Below are 23,769 nucleotides of genomic sequence, written 5' to 3' on the forward strand. Positions count from 1 at the left end.
CTTGACCTGACAGCTTGACCTGACAGCCTGACCTGACAGCGTGACCTAGCTTAAATAGATAACAACCACACTTAGCGGACTTTCTTGCGTAGGGTCATGTAACAAATGTCTTAACGTTGCGTAACAATTGCAAACTCAATGTTTATTTTGAGGGACATAAACAGCAGTTACCTGGGTGAAAGTCCTTTTTTCCCCACCAAGATGTAGTTCAGAAGAAAGAAGGAGCCTTTCAAATAGATACACAATTAAATTACAGGTACCTCAGTGACAGTTTAAGTAAAAATGACAAAAAGTTATTTTTTATAAAAGTTACCAACTGTAGCTTTACATATTTTTGAAGCCAACACTGAGAAAAGAAGACCAGTCAAGTACAGTTCTGACATGACAAATATTGGCCGAGGCATAATTTCAGTGTGAATCGTTGTCAGGGTCTCTACCCAGAGTCTCATGGTATCATCGGCAACTCCATGCATGACCCCGTGTTTGATGCCACCTTCACCCTGAGAAGCCGAGAGAAACTCAGTCATCGCTGGTGGGGAGGACAGCCGGTAAGTGCAGCCTCTTCTCTCTGTAGTCTGTCTTTTACCATCTGTAGTTCATCAACACTATAATTGTATTTCATCAGTGAGCTGACAAGGATTTTTTTTTTCCTGTTCTCCTTTTGTTTTTGACGATAAATAACTTTTATGTATGACTTTGAACGTTAGTGTTTTTCAAATTCATCTGACAGATCACAGATTAGAGGCCAACAAAGGCACTAAAGACTTTTCTTTTGAAGCCAACTACAGTATGATTGGCGGGACTCAGATCTAACGAAACCACAACTGATAAGCTTTATAATCCAGTGATTAATAACAGATGATATTATGAAATCTGGCTTGGGATCACTTTTAGTTCTTGCAAGACCAAAGCGTTGACATTAAGTGGTCTGGAACTCTTCAGGGTTTTACTTTAGTGGATTTACTTGTGTTAGGATTTTATTTGACAGAATACTGAGTCAGGATGCACTGCTAACCAACGAGGCTTTACCAGTGTCTTCCAAAATGGTTTACAAACAAAACAAAACCAACCTACTGTATGATTTTGTTCAGGGTAACACTCCGATAGCATCCTCCTAAAATATATCAGACTGATAAAATAAGACTGCACTGTTTCTCTCCTAGATCTGGATCACAGCGCTCAAGCAGGGAGTGAAGGCTGCCACCTTCTTCTGGCCTGTGTGAGTCTACATTTGCTGCTCTTTGTCGCTAAATGTTTTTCTGAATGGCTTGCCCTTTCAGTTCATTTTGTCGGTGCTCTGCATGAGGCCTGGATGTCCAAAAAGTCAATCTTTCATGAATTGAAAGTAAATGACTTCCTTTGCTTTTCAACACTTTTGTAGTATTGTTTTCCCTTATTAATTCCCTTTGGGAATTACAGCTGGGTGGATGCTTTGCAAAGACAGCCTCTCCTCTCTGTGCCACCCAGCTGCTTAGTCAGCACAACTTAAAGCTTCCGATGCAGTTCTCGTACAGTACTTTTAAACTCTGCTCTCTTTGGTCTGAGCTGTTTTGTACGGTAGTAGGGAGTATTAGAGCCATGAGGGACAAAAAGGAGAGGGGGAAGAATTTTATATTTTATTTTTGGATTTTTAGAATAAAGTCGAAATTCTAGTATATGCGCTAATGCTATTGTTCGATTTAATGTCAAATGTCGTCTTTATTCTCGAAATGGTATTTCATCTTTATTAATATTAATGTCAATATTTTTCACATACTCTTGAAATGCAAATTAAAATATATATATTTTTTAATCCTTAGCAATAAAACAGAAAATACGACTTCATTCCCAACATTTCGACTTTATTCTCAAGATGCAAAATAAATTTAAAAATAATAATTAAATAATTTTCCTTATGACTGGCCCTAACACTCTTCCGCAGATCTAGAATAGTTGCCTTTGGCATTTTTACATTTGTGCATGTTTCCCGATAAGTGAATCAGGCGTTGTAAACAAAATTCACAGGGAGTCAGATGTCAGCTTGTTTAATATACTGAATGCACTCTTTGTTGTCATGTATGCACTCTGGCACCAGGTAAGAACACATTAATAAATAGCCAAAGCTCTCTGGCCTGTATTGATATTGGAACCTTTACAACCATGAGACATATTGGCCAATCATGTGTTATCAGTGTCCTCATACCTATAAACCTGAGGTTATGGTGTTAATGTGCCTTAAATACCACTGCGGACACATCTTATCACTGATAAATCCGGAACTGTAAATTATTTGGTGGGAAAATTCCCAAAACAAGTCACAAGAACATGCCCGTTCATGTTCCTGCTGCCCACTCGGGCCGCTGTAGTGACACCTGTAGCCTGTGTGTGGAACACAAATGAGCCCACATTTATCGGCACAGAGACGGCTTTGATGAAGCGGGGAGGCAGATCTCAGCAGAGGGCTGTTTTCACAGCAATTTGGGGAAATGGGCCTGTTTACACTACGCAGGGTTCCTCTGTGAATCGGGGTCGCAGACGTGCCGCCCTACGGAACCGTGGGGGCCGAAGCGTGCGGTTTACAGTGCTGTTCTTGCACTTGGCACTGACAAGAGGTGCGTGAGGAAGAAAGCGAGAGTGAGACAGGACTGTGGCCATGACAGGGACACGGAGAGAGTGTGTTGACATTTCTGTGTGGCTGAGAAAACCCCCGTTTTTATAGTACCACTGTGGGATTAGCATGGTAATGGGGACCAGGGATTATTGCTAAATCATTGGCTGACTGGTTGACGGTCTGTGTTGGGCTCAGCTTTCTGGGAGGTCCCCCCCCCCTTAACCACAAGAAGAGCGTAGAAAGAGGAGAGAAGAAGAAAGAGAGTATATAAAACAAGAAGAGGGGAAATGTTGTTGAAAGTGTGAACATAGACAAAAGTGCAGAAAGGGATCAAACCTGCTGTCAAGTGTTCACGCAGCGAGACCACACCTCCTCGTCCACCCCCCCTCGCGCTACCTCGTACATCGCTCAGGGCCTCAATCCCGGGCTTGATGGTTGACAGCTGTGGACTGTATGACAGCCAGCGGCTTGGTTGGTGGCCTTATCACTACACAGGCAGCCTTTTGACTTTCAGACACAGTCAGAGGGCTCCAAGTGTGTTCTACTTTATGAGGCTCTTTGAGACTCAGAGGGAACAGTTTGGAGTTTAATGGTTTAATGTGTCATGAAGGGCACCTGAATCTGAGTCTATCACTATAATTCTGTGTTCGTGCCATGGCTTGTTTGTCACTTGCAGCTATTGGTTTTATTTAAATGTTAACCAATGTTACTCTTTGTTGTGTGTTTGTGTTCCAGTGCTATCTCTCTGGAGAGGCGGATACTGACCATGCTGCAGTGGCTCCACCTGCCTGAAGGGGAGAGGTGAAATCAGTTTTTCTTTTCTTTTTGGTCCGTCTCACATTTGCCTTTCATCTTCCTGTTTTCTCTTTTTTTTCTTCTTCTTTGCAGCCACAGTTTAGGAAGAGTGGGGAAAAAACACTTTTCATTGTATTGCATTAGTTCTGTGATGTAAACCAGTAGGACAGCCGGGTGCTCAGAAAGAAAATATACATTGGTACCAATTTGCTCTTTAGTACATTTATTTCCCAGCTGGTCTGAATACAACAGACTCTGCAGCTAAGTTATTCGAACCTAAAATACTGAAATAAAGTTTGACTCAAAACTGGAATGTTAGGTTTAAGTTACGTGAGGGCTAATCCTGTTCCTTACATCTATTAATGACATGCACGTATCACGGCTAATGAGACGTTCACTGACTCTGTTAATCCCATGCTTACTCATGCCTCTGTTTACCTCCTGACAGTGGTGGATCAGTAGCCCCTCCAAAGGGTCACCAGACTAATCTGAAGGTCGTGAGATGATTGATAACAAAGCTCTGATAACCACTTTTTTTTCTCTCTAAGTTTTAGTTTTTTTGTCAAAAATAAGATCATTTGACACACACACACACACACACACCATTAAGCGATATATGTTTTACCAACAATGTTGGGTTTTCCAGTCAAATTGATTCCTTAGGCTATTGTACTGGGAGTAGCTCTCTCTACGGCCCCTCCCACCCCACAGGCCCCAGTGCAACCACTCTGCCTGCCTATTTCCACGCCCTGGTCAGTGCACTACCTCCAGTAGATGACGGTCAGCATGCCATCTGCTGTCGGTAATACACTGACTTTGGAAAAGTACCTCATACAGCCTGACTTCAAAACATTCAAACTATCTATTTAATATCTGAAACGTAAACTATAACTGTCAAATAAATGTAGTGGAGCAAAAGCTACAGTCATTTCCATTTCCATTGAAATGTAGTGGAGTAGAAGTATAAAGTAACATACAATAATATTTAAGAAAAGTACAATCTCAAAATTGCACATAAGTGCTGTATTTGAGTAAAGGGACTTAGTCTCCACCACTGCAAGTGATGCACTTTAAAGCACCTGTTTATTGTCGATTGTTACTATCACTACAACTACCATAAGCACATCTCCATCTTGTTTCAGGCCCTATGTTTACGCCATGCACTCTGAACAACCGGACACATACGGACACAAAATGGGGCCCATGAGCGCAGAAGTGAGTATTGTGTAAATGCATCTGTGCTTGTGTGTCGGGATGTGTGCGTTTGCACAGAAAGCGCATGTTAACTGTACACATACACACCCCTATAGTGTCTCTCTGTGTGTATTGTTTATCAAAACACACACACAGTGGGTTCTCACTCCCTTTCTGTGTTTCAGTTGAACAACCCTCTGCGGATGATTGACAGGATTGTCGGCCAACTGATGGATGGACTCAAACAGATGAAACTGCACCGCTGTGTCAACATCATCCTGGTGGGGGATCATGGTACACACACACACACACACACACACACTGTGGTGTAAGGTCATCATGCTGGAAGAGCACATTACATGCATGCTCCACTGAAGCAATTTAGGACGAAGTGCTTTGCTCAAAGGCACACGTCTTAAATACAGAGACAATCGCACACTCAATTCATTATAGGTTTCACCAGCCAGCCACTCATTCCCCTGTGTGTTCTCAGGTATGGAGGAGGCCCACTGTGATCGCACCGAGTTCCTCAGCAACTACATGACCAACGTTGATGACATCATCCTCGTCCCCGGGTCTCTGGGCAGAATACGCTCGAGATACCTGAACAACCCTAAATGTGAGAAGAGCAAAGCTCGTGATATTGACTTTTTGCTGAGATATTTCATCCTCTTTTTCGTCCTCTTTTGTTTTGTCTTTGTCTTTTTCCCGTTCACGTAAGAGACACTACAGGCGAAGACATTGCTTTTTCATGCACGAGTCAATAGAAAGAAAACATCCAAAATGCACATTTAGGTGTTTATTTTACAACTTTGTCTCTTTTAGAGATATTGCCTCTTTTGCATATTCAAACACAACATTTCAGAAAACATGTAATGGAAAAAATGATTGTCTTGATGTAAGAAATCAACTGGGGAAGTTTTATTGTGATATCTATTAGTTATTTATATTATCAATGCAAACTACGTTGTATTCAGAGCTTTTGCTCTGTAAGAACATCTTCTTCATCATCATCATCAGACACGACACAATAAGCCTCTGATGTGATCATTGGCAGCATGCACAGTAATTACAGTGGCTACTGAGCGATGGAACAACTTCACCGCATTTTATCTTGTCCTTTTGAAATAGACGTTTCTGTCTACATTTATTTGTCCTACTAACCCACTTCTCACAAGTTGCAGTTCATTCATTTTTTTTATTAAAGTCCATTGTTAAGATATACAGGACAGTATGTTTCTTTTGTTGGACTTAACAATTTTCACTAGTCTGACCATTGTTCTTTATTTCAGATGACGCCAAGGCTGTTGTTGCAAATCTAACAGTAAGTACTCGGCTTGCATGAAAAATGATTGAACTTGTGTGAACTTACTGATAAGATAAGATACGATAAGATAAGATAATCCTTTATTAGTCCCCCAGTGGGGAAATTTACAGGATCACAGCAGCAAAGTGGAGAGTGCACACAAGATACAGAGTAAAAAACAAGAGCAACAATTAATACAAATAAGTAATAAACAGTAAAGAATATCAACTAAGTAAAAAAGTACAAAAATCCACAATGACTAAAAATAAAACTATTATATATACAGACAGAGTATTTTTTTTTTTATTGCACAGTGTACTTATATTGCACAGATTGTTAGTGTTGTGTGGTCTACTGGGAGCACAGCTGGTTGTGCAGCCTGACGGCGGCAGGAAGGAAGGACCTGCGGTACCTCTCCTTCACACACCGGGGGTGAATCAACCGGTGGCTGAAGGAGCTGCACAGAGCTGCCAGGGCATAACAACGATGTTAGAAAAAGGTGGAATGAATTAAAAGCAAAATCATAAAAAATAGTTTTGAGCTTTCTCTTAAAACTATCAACAGAAGTTGCCAAATGACCTCAGGGAACGGTTAGCAACGTACTCCGATCAGCAGTCGGAGTGGCAGGAAGCTGCTAAACCATTCAGAGCCTTAAAAACAAGTAAAAGAATTTTACAATAAACCGTTAATGTTGTTATAATATGTTATGTAATACGTTCTCTTTAATTCATTATTGTTTACATTCTCGCTGTTGATTTTGTACAAGTTGCAGCCTATCAATGTTTATTAGGTAACCCAGTATAGAGTGTATTGCAGTAATCTAGACGAGATAATATACAAAGGCATGGGTCAACCTTTTGGCATCTTCCAAAGAGAGGAGGGGTCTAACTATTGCAATATTTCTTAAATGATAAAAAGCAATCTTTGTAACGTTGTTGACATGTGATTTAAAATTCAGCTCAGAATCAAGAAAAAACAGTCGGGCTTATTCTGTAGAGCTGGACTTCCACATTGGCTTAATATCTTTTCTCTCTGTGCATTTGTACAAGTTATATTTTAAAAAGATAATTATGCTATTGTAGCATGTATTTGGTGGAGCATACTGAGTGGTGTGTCACCTCTCTGATTGGCTCCTATAGGATCAAAATACCAATGATTGTTTCTTTGTTCCAGTGTAAGAAGGCAGACCAGCACTTTAAGCCGTACTTGAAGCAGCACCTGCCTAAGAGACTGCACTACGCCAACAACCGGCGCATAGAAGAGATTCACTTGCTAGTGGAGAGGAAGTGGCACGTTGCCAGGTAAAGTACTACCTCTACTACAAGAAGTAAGAACACATGCATGGTGTTAAAAGCTAAACTGGACAACTGTAAAAACTGACACTCCTTTCAATATGCCAATTGGAGATACAGTACAAACTAGACAAGTGCTCTCAGTGAAGTGCAACGACCCCTGCTGTAATGTTTGATTGACACAGCACAAACCACAATTGCCCCCCCATCTTGACTGAAAGTGTATCAGGCGCATTTTCATCTCACGCAACAGATACGCTTCCATTTGAATTGATGAGGCTGTCTGCACCGCTCCATGCAGCTGAACTGCAGTTCACTGTGTCACGCTTTATGTTGACTGTTTAATGCTTCCTCTGAACAGAAACTGTCAGTCCTGTTGTGTGATTAGTTCCGTTAGCTCTTAGCTCTGTTAGCTGTATTAGCCTTGTTAGCTGTTAGCTCTGTTAGCTGAACACACAGCAGGACTCTGATGACCACTGGCTGCTAACAGCTAAATAGCTAACCTCCCACCGACATGAGAAGACACGCTACGTTGTAGTCAGTGCTTGGTTTAGTCTGTGATTTGCTAATTGCTGACGCTAATGACGGTATAAAACAGTCAATAAAATATTTAGACAAAAAAAACGTGTTTTCAAAAAGTTTGAATCACTGCAACCACGGTGGGTGCTGCTTGAGCATGAATGAGCTGATTAAATATAGGGCTGATGGGAGTATGGGAGACAGACACAGGGATGGAATCACGCACACACAGGACCGAATATATGATCTCCTGGCGGAGATAATAAGCACATGAGAAGTTCACTGAGAGCACAAACACAGACATCCACCAAAGTGTTGAATGGAATAAATCAATCTTAAATGTTTCAGATTGAAGATGTATGCAGGAAACTGGAAGAATAAACTCTGATGACACACTTTCCACCTCCACTGTGAAACCCAGAAATGTGGGCTGAGATATATCTCTCTTCACACCTTTGACCTGTAACTGTATAACATGAGACCCAACTTAAAATATGTGTGATAACACCAGGAATACAAGAAAGCTTGTCTCATACTGACTATTCTAATTGTGGATGTATTATTGGAACCTTTGATGAAGTTCACAGATTAGGTGAAGCCATGGTCTCTCATTTAACCCTTTGCATCATTCACTCCTTCTTCTTAGAGCCATAACTCAAGGACACACGCACATCATATAAATACTGCAGGAGTCAGTGACTTACTATCAATTATTATTATAATACATGTTCATCTGCCTGCGTATCATGAAAAAGGTGCTCCCTCTAACTTCTTTATTAATTATTTGATAATTAATAGATAAGTTAGAAGTTCTAGCTAATTTGGTTTTAATTTGTTGCTGGAAGTGCTCTAATGTTGTGTTCAGTCAGTGTAAGTACGTACGTGGCATTTTCAGCCCACCCGTCAGTGAGGCTTTTTACTGCACATCTTGCTTTACTTAAAAACACATTTTATGCTAACGTGGACTGCTATCGACGCATCATTAACACGTGTAGTGCTGAAAAGTTTTAAGATGTCCCGTTCAGAGCCACACTAGTGTTAAAAAAAACAGAAAAAAACAGCTCTTTTTCAAAAGTGCAGCTGCTGAAACGTTGATGACAAGCTAAAATGAACTCTGACAGCCGTTTGATGTAGAGCAGCGAAAAGTCTTGCTGCAGTGATTCAGTGACAAAGTAAACCATGAAGTCATCAGGACTGAAAGAGAAAACAAACCACCTCGCTGTGTGTGTGTGTGTGTGTGTGTGTGTGTGTGTGTGTGTGTGTGTGTCAGAGTAACAGCCTCCTTGCATGGAGCTGTCATGCTGTTTTGGGTTGGTGAACCATGGGAGAGCTACATTCTGTCTCAGTACACACACACACACACACACACATATACATACACACTACACGCAGAGCTGCTAAATGAAAGACATCTTTGAGGTTTCAGTGCAGCTCAGATAGACAGACGGGTTAATCGTTGGCACCGGAGCTTTGAGCAGAGTGTCTGAGCATTTACACACACGCACACACTTGCACACACACACGCACACACTTGCACACACACACACACACACACGTGCACACACACACACACACACACACACACACAGGCACATATACTGTATGTAAGACGATGTCTGCGTAAATCTCAAACCAACTAACTGTTCTCCAAATGAAACACCGAGTTTGTCTCATTTTCCTGTCAGTTAGTCATTTACATTTTTAACATGCTTGTGGCTTCACCCCCTAGACACGCACACACACACACACACACACATCCACACATAAATTAAGATGTATAACTGGAAGTAGTGTTTTAATGGACACTTAGTTAAAAGTGCCTGTTTTTCAATTAGAGGACTCTGGCTTGGGTTGTGTGAAGGAGTGCTTGTCCTGGACCGAGGGCTAAAGTAGGTGAATACTGACAAAATGCTGCAGTTCAACTGTATTTAACACCACGGTTTAACCCGTAAAAACCTGTGTGGACCTGACAGCGCACTGCATCAGGTACTTCTAAACCACCTCTGAGGTTAATGTAACGATGTTCAGTATTTCAGTCAGAATTGCTTTCTCCACTTTGACCCCAGATTTCTATCATACTCAATAACATTTGAAACTTACTGCCTTAAGAGAAAGAACCATAGACTGTCTATATATATGGTATATATATGTAAGAAGTGGACGTAGTCACCAAGTCATCACCCATTGGTTTATCGCTATCTTGGTTTCTGACTGTCGCCATCTTGGTTTTTTTGCAACCAGAAGTGACGCGTAAAGGTGGAGCTTAGTACAACTGAATGCTGAATAAGACATTTGTAGGCGACCGAAAAAATTTCATGAACTGAAAACAAAGGGTTAAAGTTGTAAAACGAAAACGTAGACAACTCCACACTGGACACCACCATGGTAGTGACCTGTCAATCACAGTAGCCCCGCCCTAAAGCATACTCTGCTTTATGGTCTGTTTGACTCTAAATGGACCATAATGTACTAAATGAACATCATGGTGTATTGAAGAAGACTTGAAACTAGAGATTGAGACCATAAACTTACAATGTTTACTGAGGTAATAAATCAAGAGAGAAGTAGAGTCATTTTCTCATAGACTTCTATACAACCAGAGGAGTCGCCCCCTGATGGCCATTAAAGATAATGCAAGTTTAAGGCATATATTTAGGTCTCAGCAATCCTGAATATTTTTTTCATAGATCCTCAAAGTTCAAGATTGTAAATTTTCTAAAAGTTGATCTTTCATTCTCCTACTTGATTGAACTGATTTGACCACAGTTTGGTTCACATGACTGATGAGTGGCCATCTTTAAGAGTTGCCAAAAGAAACTTGAATACAACAAATTAGCTGAGCAGCAAATAACAGCGGTATAAAACAAAATTGGTTGGTGTGGTATGCAATATTTTAGCTTTTGACTTGTGACTTTTGCTGCCAAAACTTTCTCGGTCATCTGACACAATAATCTGAACATTCCAGCCAGTTCTGGTTGATTGATTGATTGATTGATTGATTGATTGATTGATTGATTCATACTGTTCATTACAGGAGAGTTCCTGAAGGCAAGAGGCACTGTGGCTTCTCTGGTGACCATGGATATGACAATAAAATCAACAGCATGCAGGTACTCTTGGTAATCTACAGTGGCATGAAGTTGTTTTCTGGCTGGCTTTTTATGTCCAGTGCAGCAGCACAAATTAAACATTGATGATGACCAGATGTCCAAAAATTAGACTTAACCTGTGTTTTGTTTGTTCTAGCCTAATAAAACAATAAATACTGATAGTTGTGAAACATTATTTGTTATGTCCGTAGCCTACAGTAATTAATTGTCATTTTTTAGCCGTGTACAGTCCTGCAGCAAATTGATAAACAACTAGGCACAGCAGAGATGCATAGCAATGATGTTGTTGAATGAACACATTTACTGATAGAAATTAAACCATCCATTGCTGACATGGAGCACGATGAACATCCAGACAAAAAGCAAAATTGTTACTGCAGGTACCGGGTCGAGTGGGGGGGAGGGGACCGATTATTGCTTCCGAACGAGATCCGAACGTAATGTTTTGTAAAGCTGCAGGAAAGAATACTACTATTATTATCGCTACTGTTCGCTGACACTGAATGTAATGTACTGGAGGTCACGCCCACCCCCAGTTTCAGCCATTCTCATCTGGTCACCCTAATTCTAACTTATTTCTTGTGACAAATCGTTTGACTTGTGCCATCAACTCTCATTTTCAGACTATTTTCTTGGGGTACGGACCTACATTTAAATTCAAGACTAAAGTTCCAGCCTTTGAAAACATTGAGCTTTATAATGTCATGTGTGGTAAGGCATTGTTTTATTTAGTTATTGTGTGCATGTCTATGACTCTAGTCATCTAGGACTAGCCAAAATGTGTTTGAATGAATATGTGAGTAGACTAGTCACAACATAAGTGGTGTTGTATGTGTGACATCCTCCACTAATTCGTTTGGCTGACATGAAGCTGATTTCTCCTGCTCTCAGATCTTCTGGGTCTGAAACCAGCCCCCAATAATGGAACCCATGGCAGTCTGAACCACCTGCTGAGAAGCCCCACCTACAGGCCCACCATGCCAGAAGAGGTTTCGAGGCCGGCAGCCTCTGGTCTTGGTCCGGCAGGAACAGACGACCTGGGCTGCAACTGCGAAGACAAGGTCAGCCATGATGACTCAGTGGCAGACCCGGGCCCGGCTTCCTGTCCACTGCTGAAAAGAATATTAGTTTTTAGGAGATTGGCTTGTCTGTCAAGCTCACTTAGATTAGTGATAACAACAGTGAAACCAAAATCATTCTCATCTTCATAACCTGCCGCCATGGAACCCCACGCTAACACTATTCTAACACACCATAAATTAGTCAGTAAGTAATGCATGAAGTGTAAGCAGCTGTAAAGTTGAATAGTAATAAGTAGTTGTTATGATAGCAGGTAGTAAATGGTATGCGCCTAAAGGAAAAATCTAGTCCATACAACTTCTGATCTTCTAATATTCATAGGTTTGAACATTGGTTCAATGGTTTTGACAGTATTGTATTCACTAAAGTAACTGCTGAGTTCAAGTCTGGTAACACAAGTAACTCAAAAGGATCAGAACTCTATGAGAAAATGACTCTACTTCTCTCTTGATTTATTCCCTCAGTAAACATGAGTTTATGGTCTCAATCTCTAGTTTCAAGTCTTCTTCAATACAGCATGATGTTCATTTAGTAAGTTATGGTCCATTTAGAGTCAAACAGACCATAAAGTAGAGTATGCTTTAGGGCGTGGCCAAGATGGAGACAGCCAAAATGCCGTTTGTAGTCCACAAACCAATGGGTGACCTCACGGTGACTACGTCTACTTCTTATAGACAGTTTATGGTTCACACCTGGTATTAGAATGTGTCTCCGCTCTGGAGTGATCGCATGTGATCGGATCTCACTTTGACATTACATTACAGTCATTTAGGAGACGCTTTTATCCAAAGCGACTTACAATTCAGATTCTATGCTCTCTATGCAAATAAACACGTGCAAAGACCAAATGCATTGTTGTTCTTAACCAGCGGGAGGCAGCAATGCACTTCCAGTGCCTTAAAGTTAAAAGTCAAAACTAAACTAAAGAAGAAATCAAAACAATACAGCATGGGCCCTCGTGAATAGCCCAGTTGTTATATTAATATATTAATCTCTCAGTTTCCTTTGAACTGACTGAAATAGAAATCAGACAGCATGTTTCAATGCGCCCTCAATGTGTCTTGGGCGCGTTCCCAACTGTACTTACAGCTGTTAATACCAGGTGTGAATAGGGTCATAATGAGTACAATTACAAAAATAACATGAAAGCTGTAATGTTCTGGAATTATCCTTTAAGTCGGAAACTTATAGATATAATATATATGACATTGGTAAGATTTCTAAACGATCAGTGGAAACACTAGAAAAGCAGTGTATTTTGGCCTGATGTTAGTGAGAATGAATGTCGCTATGCATAGTGTCGTATAAATTGTTGGCATGGGGCACTGAAATGATTGGGGATACATGGATACTTTTGGTATTGATTGCATAATATATTGTAGGTAAGTTGATTAACAAGCCAATCTCCAAAAATGACACCGTATTACTTTAATGTGACGATAAAGATAACGTTTTGAGTCCATGCAACAAGGCAGTTTTGCTGTGATGACCATACATCTGTAACACATGTGATACTGTCACCGAGCCCTCAGTTATTATCTTACAGCGTATAGAAACAATAAAATACTTAAATGTAAGTAAAACTGCCAGTCAGCATGTTTTCAAAAAGTTACCCGTTTATCATGACCTCTTGGGGTTGCACCTTATGTTACAGCTCTCTCTTCCTGTGAGAGAGCTGCACAGTCAATTAAGAATTATATGATGCTTAATTGATTCCAACGGGCCAAACTGGACCCTCACATAGTTCAACAGAGGATGACTAATGTGACTGTGTTGCCGACCAGAGGCCAACCATTCTCCTTCTCTTCACTGTGTTTTACCTTGAGACCACTCAAGCAATGCTCAGTCTGCCTGTGTTCCTGCTGAGGCCTAGTCCACACACACAGGCATTTTTTTCAACAGTGTTTTTTAAACACTGCTTCAAAGCAGTGAGAGACTTGCATTGGAAAAGAAGCTTCTGTAACTCAGCGGATGAATGTCTTTGGGGGTACATCAACTTCCTACTATGAACACTTAAATATCTCTTATTTAGGTAGGTCCTAAAAGTTGTTAAATGCATAAATAGCGGAATCCAGAGTTATTTTCTTTCCTCCGTTTATGTGAATCCAGTGCTCTTAATACATACATGCATCTTCAATATATGTTTCACCCTGGCAGCAGTTTAACCTAAAATACTGTTGGGGTGTGAAGCCAAAACACATAAAAAAGGCTGTGTTTTTTTTTAAATACCCGCGTACGTGTGGACTAAGCCTCAGTAACATTGTATTTATGTGTTTTATTTTTTGTGCTTATTTAACAGAGACAATGCACTATACATGTATTGCACCAGATATAGCTAAAAGCTCATTTACATCTGTAGTCCCTAAATTACAAATCTGGTATTTTCATAATATTTTACAGATATGAGGGAGCTAAAAGGAACTATCTACCATCCCTCCATTCAGTCCAATGACTGTAATGTCCAATGATCTTTAGATTGAGACGTGATGAGAAAGATGAAGCATCAGAGGATCAGTTGCTTTATCTTATTGTGATCTGTTGACTTTTCTTGGATACTAAAAGTACAACTCAAACTTCATCACTGTCTGCTCTGAAGAGTCTTTAGTCGTCGTTATTTTTGTTGTATTGTTACCTTTTTTTAAATTAGAAATTGTGCATAAGCAGCAGTACATTCACCAAACATGGCTCAGCAAGTGACTGAATGCAGATGTTGTCTTTTTTTTTTTTTTGTTAAAAAAAAAAAACGTTTTTGTTTTGCTTTTGAAATGCAGTTAACGTTGTCTTTTTACACAGCAGACCTGTAAAAAGATTAATTTGCATGGGCCTATCAGCCTCAGTTAATTTATCATTTGTTTGGTCTGTCTGTCTGTGAGTGTGGGAATGAGCCTGTTTGACTTGTAAAAAAAAGTATCTTAATATCTGATTGCTTTGTTGTGTCTTCGGCCCGTGGTTCCACTTCTCCTTACAATGTGACTTTTGTCCTGCGATCGTGCCAGGACACATCCGACGCCCTGAAATCGGATCTTGCTCGCATTGGGATCCGATCAGCCAGACCACCTGCCGAGGTGTCCGGGCTCTCATTGAGTTTATCACCGACTTTAAAACAAGTCTGCAGGGAGGCAGAGTAAGAGGCAAAAAATAACAGGAGACTTTTCTTGTGAAGAATTATAGGAAAGGGAATGTGTTTATTCACCGCTTTAAAGCCGCTCCTTTGACACATATCCATCCCTCTATAGATCAGGCACCGTTACATTGAAATGTCAAGTGTGGACACAGAGTGCCGATCTGGTGCATCTGATCACAAAAGTCACATTGAAAAGACAAAGTGTCATCACGGGTCTCTATTCAGCTTCCTTAAGAACGTAAAGAATCATGTTACATCTTTGCTTTCTGCTGCAGAGCTGGACTCGGTTCACCTCCAAGTCAAGCCATTCAAACTAAATCTGTAGATAACATGCCAACAAAAAGGCAACCTCTCATTCCATCAAGGTCTAATGTTGACACTTGACGCCCTTCTCGGTCTAGACGCAGTCTGTGTATTTTTTGAGATCTACTTCCCGAATAGCTTGGATTGTGAGTGAGTGAGACCCAGCCCTTCTCTGCAGTGTGTCACTTTGTGCTGTGTTTTTGATTCCCATGAAGATCTCTGGCAAGAGATTGTTTCAATCTCCGATCTTTTTGCAGTTGCGTGTAAAAAGTAGGGGCCAGAGAGGTTTGAAAGTGACCCTTGTACGAGGCTATAACCTGGAGTCACTCTGGCTCTGTCTCTTACAGAACAAAGTGGAGGAGTTAAACCAGCGACTGAGGCGAGCTATGGATGGTCAGTCTTTCACGATGTTACTGAAAATATCATTTTGTATATGTAAACTTGTTTAAATTGTAAAAATACAGTAAATTATCCACCGTGTCCCGAGTAAACCTGCATCATGATCCTATCCACACAATGATGCGTCACGTGTTGCTGTTCTATCACCTCGTAAATAGTTTTGTAAATGTGTTTCGTCCCACATCTCTGTTTTGCCCCCCGCCCCCCCATGCTCCCCCTCTCTCAGACAGCAGGAACTTGCCGTACGGCCGACCTGCTGTACTCTTTCGTACCAAGTACTCCATCCTCCACCACAGTGACTACATCAGCGGCTACAGCGAGGCGCTCTCTATGCCTCTCTGGACGTCATACGCCGTCAGCAAACAGGTACTCTTCATCCTGTGCTCTTCGCCCTGAAGGACGTTAGTGTGAATATTAACTGGCAGCAAAGGCACCTCATTCAGAGGACAGCATGCCAGATGCTGTAGTGGAGTTTTAGTCTTAATCACCAATAGAAACATCACGACTCTTCTTTGATTGGGGCTTACATAAATACAGCGCTATTAAGACTATGAAGACCCTCTAAATATGTTCATATTTCCCATAATACTACAGTGGCCACACTCATTATTTCCAACGATGTATAATATAATGTATTTAAAAGAATTAGGGTGACACACTAGCTCAAGTTGATCTTGCATTCATGTTTAAAAATGACTTACTTGTAGTATATTCTCAGTAGAATATTCTGTCTTCCATCATATGAGCTTAGTCTGTCCTCATAACATATGAAGGGATCCTAGAGGCTGTGAAAGAGTCGTGTTGATTCCCCCCCGATAGCATATGTAAAGGCAGAGTCTCAGCTAATTCAGAAACCTATTTGTTCATACTGGGCCTACAAACCTTTTTCCATTATAGCAATGACTCTTTTGGCCAATAAAGGATATTCATAGCCTGATATGAAAGGTTCTGGGTCTAGAGGAATTTGTAGGATTAATATAACCTGGATACAATCTCTCACTGCTTCTCTGAACTTTTTTATCTCAGTACACTGCCAAAGACGGTGAAAACGTGTACCTTTAACCTTTTCACACTTGATACATATTGATTTAAAATGTTCTGGGGTGTATACTTTTGCATCGGCCAATTAGACGGAAGTAATTTAAGCCTTGTGTCGTTGGCTGTTATATGTCTCTCGTTGGCATGTCTGAACCTTCTAACAGCTATTGGCCAAGTGGTCTCAAGTTGTAATCGACACATCTGTGTGTCACATGCCAAACTGTTACATAACTCATCTTGTTTGACTAAATGTACTTGTTACTAATATTCTTTTACGATGTGCTTGAAGATGAAAGGATTATCAGTGAAGTTTTAAGACATGAAAGTATTCCAAGAGCAGTGGAGGATGTGGCTCGAAGCTACAAACGCACAATTTCACAAATGCCCTCTGTCCTCATGACATCTGATCACATGACTGTTAGTTGTTTTTAATCCTAACATATCTGTTTTGTGTTTGTTTTCTACTTGTTACATACAGTATATGAAGCAATTTATTCCCTCCTCCATGCCATCTTTCTCATCCACCAGACAACCGAAAACCACCCACAGTTTAAACTAGAAGTCAGCTGACCTCTGACCTCTCTCTTTCTGTATGTGTGTGTGTGTGTGTGTGTGTGTGTGTCTGTGGTCCTCTAGGTAGAAGTATCCCCTCTGCCTGAAGCCCTGTCCAACTGTGTGAGACCTGATACCAGAGTTCCTCCAGCCTACAGTCAGTCTTGTACCAACTACCGAGCAGACATACAGATCACCTACGCCTTCCTGTACCCACCACGTGAGTTCATCACAACAGCGCAGACACTGAATTACACTAACAAAACTAAAAAGGTGCACTCATTACAGTGCAGATCTCTGCCAGGTGCGTCTGCAACGACCACAACAAATCACAATTGTCTAACCCCCAGTCTAGACCGCAAATGTGTCAAAAGCATTTTTAACACAAAAATGATAAGGCTGATGGGTCCAGTAATATGCGAGATTCGCCGTGGACAGACAGACAGACAGACATACACAGAGCGCACACACACACACTACCGAATACATGGTCTCCTGTCGGAGATAATAAAATGGATAATTTGTAGCTTGTTAATTTTCATGTTCATGTTCAATTGAATATTTGTGGTCTTGGACTATTAATCAGACACATTTTTACTCAGATAATTGCCATAAGCTTTTGTCATTTTATCATATTTTTTATTTTTTACATTTTTACAATAAATGATTGTAATGTATTGAGAAAAATAAAATGTCCGTTATTGTAGAAATAATCATTAGTTAATTTGATATGTTGGCTCATATTATTTTATGTTTTAAACTAAGACACTCATAGACCTTATGCTGGCTGTTTCATACACATATTCACAGTCTGGGTCTTATTGTTGCTCATCATTCCTATCCGTTATATTAACAATTTACTCACTAACGATATTGCTGAGATCTAACGATATTACTGCACCTCAAATCATTGTTATGATCCACGACGGCCGTGGCTGGAGGCATCATGTATTTGGGTCGTTTGTCCCATTCTCATGAACGCATTATCTCAGGAATTTTCTCTTCTCTTAACTTGGTGGTCAAAGATCAAGGTCGATGTGACCTCATGTATTTGGCCAGAGTTCAAGAATTTATATGCTAATAATGATTACAATTTTACTCAAATATTTAGTAGGAAAAAATGACATATTGTAATTTAAACTGTAATTTGACTGGTTGGTGAAGGCATATTATTCTAGTTAATCATGTTCTGTTTTTTTCATTATTGACAGAATTCTCCACCACCATGGACAAAAAATATGATGCTGTCCTCATCACCAACACCGTCCCCATGTATCCTGCATTCAAGAGTAAGTCAATCAGTGATTCAAAGTTTCTTCAAGGGCCAGATGCTTGGAGCCCCGTTGGAACCTTGTATGTTGTGAATTAGAAAAACAAAAACCAAATCAGTGCGGATGGATTCACTGATATATTCACCGCTTTTCTGTACCTTCTATCACCTCCCATCCCATAGTCCCTGTTTCATTCTCTCGCTTTTGTTCTTTCCCCTCTCTTCCACCTTCCTCTCTCAGGGATATGGAGTTACTTCCAGAGAGCGCTGGTGAAGAAATATGCCACTGAGAGAAATGGAGTGAATGTGCTCATTGGACCCATATTTGACTATGACTACGATGGTGTCAGGGACTCCGCTGAGAAGATAAAAGAGTAAGAGCATTCTATTTACCCCCCTTGTAATTCAGCTTCAATACACACGAAGGTTAAATTTATGATGAGCATTGTTTATGGAAAAAATAGGAAGAAAAAAATGATTCCTGGCTAAGGGGAAATGTTGAGCTCAAGTCTCTTGTTCCTGCAGGTACGTAAGTGGGGTGATACCCGTCCCCACGCACTTCTTCGTGGTCCTGACCAGCTGCTTAGACTTCACGCAGGCTGCAGACTCGTGTAGCGGCCCGCTCAGCAGCGCTGCCTTCATCCTGCCGCACAGAGCCAGCAACGACGAGACCTGCAACGTAAGGAACATCGCGTCTTAAAACGCATCACCACATTTTAATAACACTCGTATACATACACTTGATAGAGACCTGGGGCTTCATTACAAAAAGTCTGAAATCCTATCTCATCTCAGTTGAGGATGACATTGAGGATTTTTGGTATACAGAAAGAAGTTTCCTAATACATTTATGAAAAAATCTATCCATCTTATCTGAGGATGGGAATTTAGCGATTACAGATTTGTCCCTACTTAGGGATTCCCAAAGTTAGGAATCCTAAGTAAGGATGGCATAGACCCTGTCCTAAATGTTGTTAGGTCTGTATGGCTGTGACAGTGAAGATGGGGAATAACATGACGACTGAAATATGATGATTGAAATGCTGCTGAGTCCATAGTATGACACTTTAAATTTCCCAGCCTATGTATTAATCGGCATTAGTCTTACCAAAATACTGACATTTCTGTCTTCAAAACAATACCTTTAAAAATATTGATATTTGATGCTATTTTCGATACCACTGAGAAACATTAAGGGGATACGTTTTAAGATTCTAATTAAAAGATAAATAGCGGTCTGTGCGTCGCCTCGCTGTCTAGTCTAGCTCCGTATAGAATGGAAACGGGGATACAGCTATTATTTATCTCAATCTTCAGTTGAAACAGAATAAACTTTATTTTGTATAGCATATCTTTATTGATTTTTAACATAATATATCCCATTTTCCTAAATTGGTTGGATGCGTTGGCAACTTTTGGAGAAATGCAACCCAACAACCTGTGATTGTGGCCAATCACATAAGCAGCGATCCAGTGTTGTGAAACCCAACATTAAAGCCACGTTTGGCTTTAAATACGCCATTAAGTGACACAACGCCACACAGCCCTGCGCTAACTGCCTCAACGCCTGATTTGGTGTGAATGCAGCCTAATTTACACCAAAACGTTTTTAGTTTTTTTTTGTTTGTGTGGAGACCAAACAGACAGACATGTTATTAAGTTAGCTTTTAGACATAGACAGGCTAGCTGTTTCCCCAGGGCACTACTTGCATTATTTTTAATGGCCATCAAGGGGCGACTTCTCTGGTAGCAAAAAGAAGTGTGATTGTATAGAAGTCTATGAGAAAATGAACCTACTTCTCACTTGATTTATTACCTCAGTAAACGCTGTATCACTCCTCCGCCGTCCAATTATGGTCACTTCCATTCACTTGATTGCAAAAAAAACAAGATGGCCACAGCCAAAATCCAAGATGGCGATAGCCAAAATGCTGAACTCAAGGATTTAAAACCGCAGTCCACGAACCAATGGGTGACGTCACACCGACTGCAGTCCATAGTTTTTATACTAAGCTAGGCTAACCAATCCCTGACTCCAGCTCTGTACTCACAAACATGAGAGTGGCATAAGTTTTCTCATCTCACTCTCATGACAATACAAACTATGTTCCCTCAAAGCCAAATCACTTGGGGGTTGTGAGCGACAGAGGGTTTCAGGGTCCGTAGAGGGGAAGGAGGTGGCTAACGTTTCTGTGCTCCTCGCTGCCTCCCCGCAGAGCTCAGAGGAGGAGTCTCGCTGGGTGGAGGACCTGATGAAGATGCACACGGCTCGAGTCAGAGATGTGGAGATCCTGACGGGCTTGGACCTGTACCGCAGAACGACCCGGAGCTACGCCGAAATCCTCTCGCTCAAGACCTACATGCACACCTACGAGAGCGAGATCTGACATCCGCTGGCCCCCTGTCAACACTGATGTTGCTGATTCCTTTTTTCCAACCGTGGTGGATGTATGTGGTACAAAGAAGAGGTGCTATCACCTCTGTTACACTGACCTACACCAGCTCTTCATGCTCTCGCTGTCTGCTCTCGCTGCCGTGTGCAGCTGCTCCGTTGTGGCCCTTTCACTGGGCATCTGGTTTCATCTCATTCATCTCGTCCATCTATTAAGACACAGCATTGAACACCACTGAGGCTGAGCTACTAGCTGTAGCACTGTCCACTTTATTTTGTTTAGTAGCAGGCAAGTAAAGCAATTATTCTGCTCTGTGCTACTGTTTCATGGTCGGCACTCAGATTCAATGGAATGACATCAAAATGAACAACATTGACCTAAGTGAGTAAATATATAAAGGGCTCAAATTGAATCTGTACCAGTATTTTTTGTCATAATGTGTAAATAACAGAGAGGCCATTAATCTTCATCTGCCCTCTGTTTACTTTAAATCGTCTTTAGCAGAAAAGTTTTATCTCCAGCAGTACGGCCGGGTCGACCTGTTAGTGGAGTTTTCTAGAACAGCTGGATTTTTTTACCCAGAGACCAAGAAACCCACACTAATCCTATGCTGGAATATTAAAGGACACCAGTTTTAGGGGCAATTTGATTAAAAGCAGCTTTATTTTCAAAAATGCATCATTGTAGCACAATGTAAAATGATGAGTCTTAAAACTAGGATTTGATGTCGGGCCCTAGTACAAGGCAGGACCACAAGATCAAATAATAATGCAGGACTGATTGCCCTGTATACTCTTACATATTTTGTATTAATTGTCATCGTCCAGCAGTACCAAGAACAGTTTTTGAGTTTTTTGTTTTGTTTTGGTAATACACATTTATATTCTTCTCAAGCAAACAATATTCCATATGTGTAAAAATTATGTTTTAATGTGTTTGAATGATCTTTAATTGCACTACGAAGCCATTAACAGAATCCGTCAGACAAAACCATCACCTCAGTGCCAAGGCCGGATTGTTAAACATTTTCAGTTGCCTAGCAATACGACATTGATCCACTCTGTCTACTCTTTACACTATGAACAGATTATGTTCAGTGATTAAGAAGGAATCGTCTTTATTTTTTTAATGAAATGATTATGCAATGGTTTTTTTTGTGTGCGTGTCTGTGCATGTTTGTGCATGTGCGTGCGCATGTATACAGTGTGTATATGTTGAATTCAAGATATTTCCTGTTCGTGTTTGACTGTTGATTGTGTTTGTGTGTGTTTGTGTTTGTGTGTGTGTGTGTGTTGACTTTTTGTTCTGTGCATGAAAGCAATAATGTCAGTGATGATGTATTAATGTGTTCTAAAACATTTACCACCTGTGAGACCTATTTATGATTTATGTAAATGTCATCACAATAAACAAGTGTTTTTACTAAATGAAGTGTGTTGCGTATTGAAGTTAGTCCAGCTGCTTCTTAACTCTGTCTTCCAGTTGTGAGCCACACATGTAAATAGGAGGGGAGTCCCGGGTTGGTTGGCACACAAAAACATGTTGGCTTTCTTGACTTGCCTTCATCTACTATGTTAAATCATCTGAAGGGCACTAACTTTGTGGGTGATGATAAACATGTCTTTCATAGTTTTATAGTATTGAAAGTAAAAAAGTGACCAAATGTATTATAAAGCTGTGTGTATGGACATATTTGAAATATGTTGCTTCTAGTTAATAGACATAGGAATCAGCTAAATTTTTTATATAAGATTTGAAAGTCTGTGAAGAGTGATGGAAGGTGGCTAACATCATTTAATCACAAAGCTGGCTCAAATGTGAACAAGTTGGTTGGCACGTGTGTGCATTTTGGTTGTCGCCATCTTGTTTTTTTGCAACCAGAAGTAGGAGGGATGAGCTAAGAACAACCGAACGCTGAGTAAGAGGTTTTTAGGCAGCCAAAATGTTACAAATAACTTTCACGAACTGTAAACGCACTGTGAAAGGATTAAAGTTGTAAGATGAAAACACAGACAACTCCCAGTAGGGACAACACTGTGGCAGCGACCTGTCAATCACAGTAAGCCCGCCCTAAAGCATACCCTGTTTTATGGTCTGTTTGAGTCTAAATGGACCATCATTTACTAAATGAACATCATGCTGTATTGAAGAAGACTTGAAAAATAGAGATTGAGACCATACACTCACAGCTTAGTTACATTCTTACTGCACATAGCAGCTTCACATTCCTCCACATGAGCCTGTCAATAGTAATACACGATAAATGTCTGTCCAGTACTGCCACCTAGTGGACGCTCACTGGTAGAACTTGTTGCCAAAATAGAAAAACACAAACAAACTCCGATACTTGGGATAAACATGAGTCCAGGCGGCTTCACCGAATCAAAACAAGAAAAGTGCGTTCTCTGGAGACAATTATGTGACTATTGAGAACTTTAAATGACTGCTTGCTAAGCAGTCACACAGTAATGACAAGAGGTAGGTTAAATCAAGGCGGGGCACAAGAGTGTAGGTAAATGATATATAGGACGAGTAGAATCATAGTAGAAGATAGTCTGCTCTCTGTTCCTCCACCTAAATCTTTCTCTGTCTGCCAAAGCTGCTCCTCATTTAAAGTGAATGGGCTGTGTTTCGGTGATACTCTCGTGCGTAAAAACAGCCACGAGCCTTTTTTACGCGTGGAAACCACATAGGAATCATGGAGATACAGTCGGAAGGTGAATTTCATATAGATCATATGAAAAACAATCAAACATTGAATTTCGTTCTTTATGTTGTGTCTTTTATCTAAATGTCCTTGTTTC

General features: G+C 40.6%; 1 protein-coding gene across 1 annotated transcript in view; it reads left to right on the forward strand.

The window, feature by feature from the left end:
- The window catches only part of LOC116400654 (ectonucleotide pyrophosphatase/phosphodiesterase family member 2), a 32,299-nt gene extending 10,008 nt beyond the window's left edge, over nt 1-22,291 (forward strand). The window contains exons 8-25 of the mRNA XM_031878583.1: nt 429-548; nt 1,164-1,219; nt 3,326-3,391; nt 4,528-4,600; nt 4,765-4,873; nt 5,073-5,198; nt 5,872-5,903; nt 7,059-7,186; nt 10,731-10,806; nt 11,430-11,517; nt 11,698-11,867; nt 15,661-15,706; nt 15,939-16,078; nt 17,387-17,522; nt 18,514-18,591; nt 18,814-18,946; nt 19,098-19,251; nt 20,789-22,291. Coding sequence (XP_031734443.1) covers nt 429-548; nt 1,164-1,219; nt 3,326-3,391; nt 4,528-4,600; nt 4,765-4,873; nt 5,073-5,198; nt 5,872-5,903; nt 7,059-7,186; nt 10,731-10,806; nt 11,430-11,517; nt 11,698-11,867; nt 15,661-15,706; nt 15,939-16,078; nt 17,387-17,522; nt 18,514-18,591; nt 18,814-18,946; nt 19,098-19,251; nt 20,789-20,959 — 1,902 coding nt within the window. The 3' untranslated portion in view covers nt 20,960-22,291. The remainder of the gene's footprint in view (nt 1-428; nt 549-1,163; nt 1,220-3,325; nt 3,392-4,527; nt 4,601-4,764; nt 4,874-5,072; nt 5,199-5,871; nt 5,904-7,058; nt 7,187-10,730; nt 10,807-11,429; nt 11,518-11,697; nt 11,868-15,660; nt 15,707-15,938; nt 16,079-17,386; nt 17,523-18,513; nt 18,592-18,813; nt 18,947-19,097; nt 19,252-20,788) is intronic.
- Nucleotides 22,292-23,769: the final 1,478 nt, after the last annotated feature.

Source organism: Anarrhichthys ocellatus, unplaced genomic scaffold (genome assembly GCF_004355925.1).
Source record: "Anarrhichthys ocellatus isolate YVR2014 unplaced genomic scaffold, GSC_Weel_1.0 scaffold188, whole genome shotgun sequence".
NCBI classification, from domain to species: Eukaryota; Metazoa; Chordata; class Actinopteri; order Perciformes; family Anarhichadidae; genus Anarrhichthys; species Anarrhichthys ocellatus.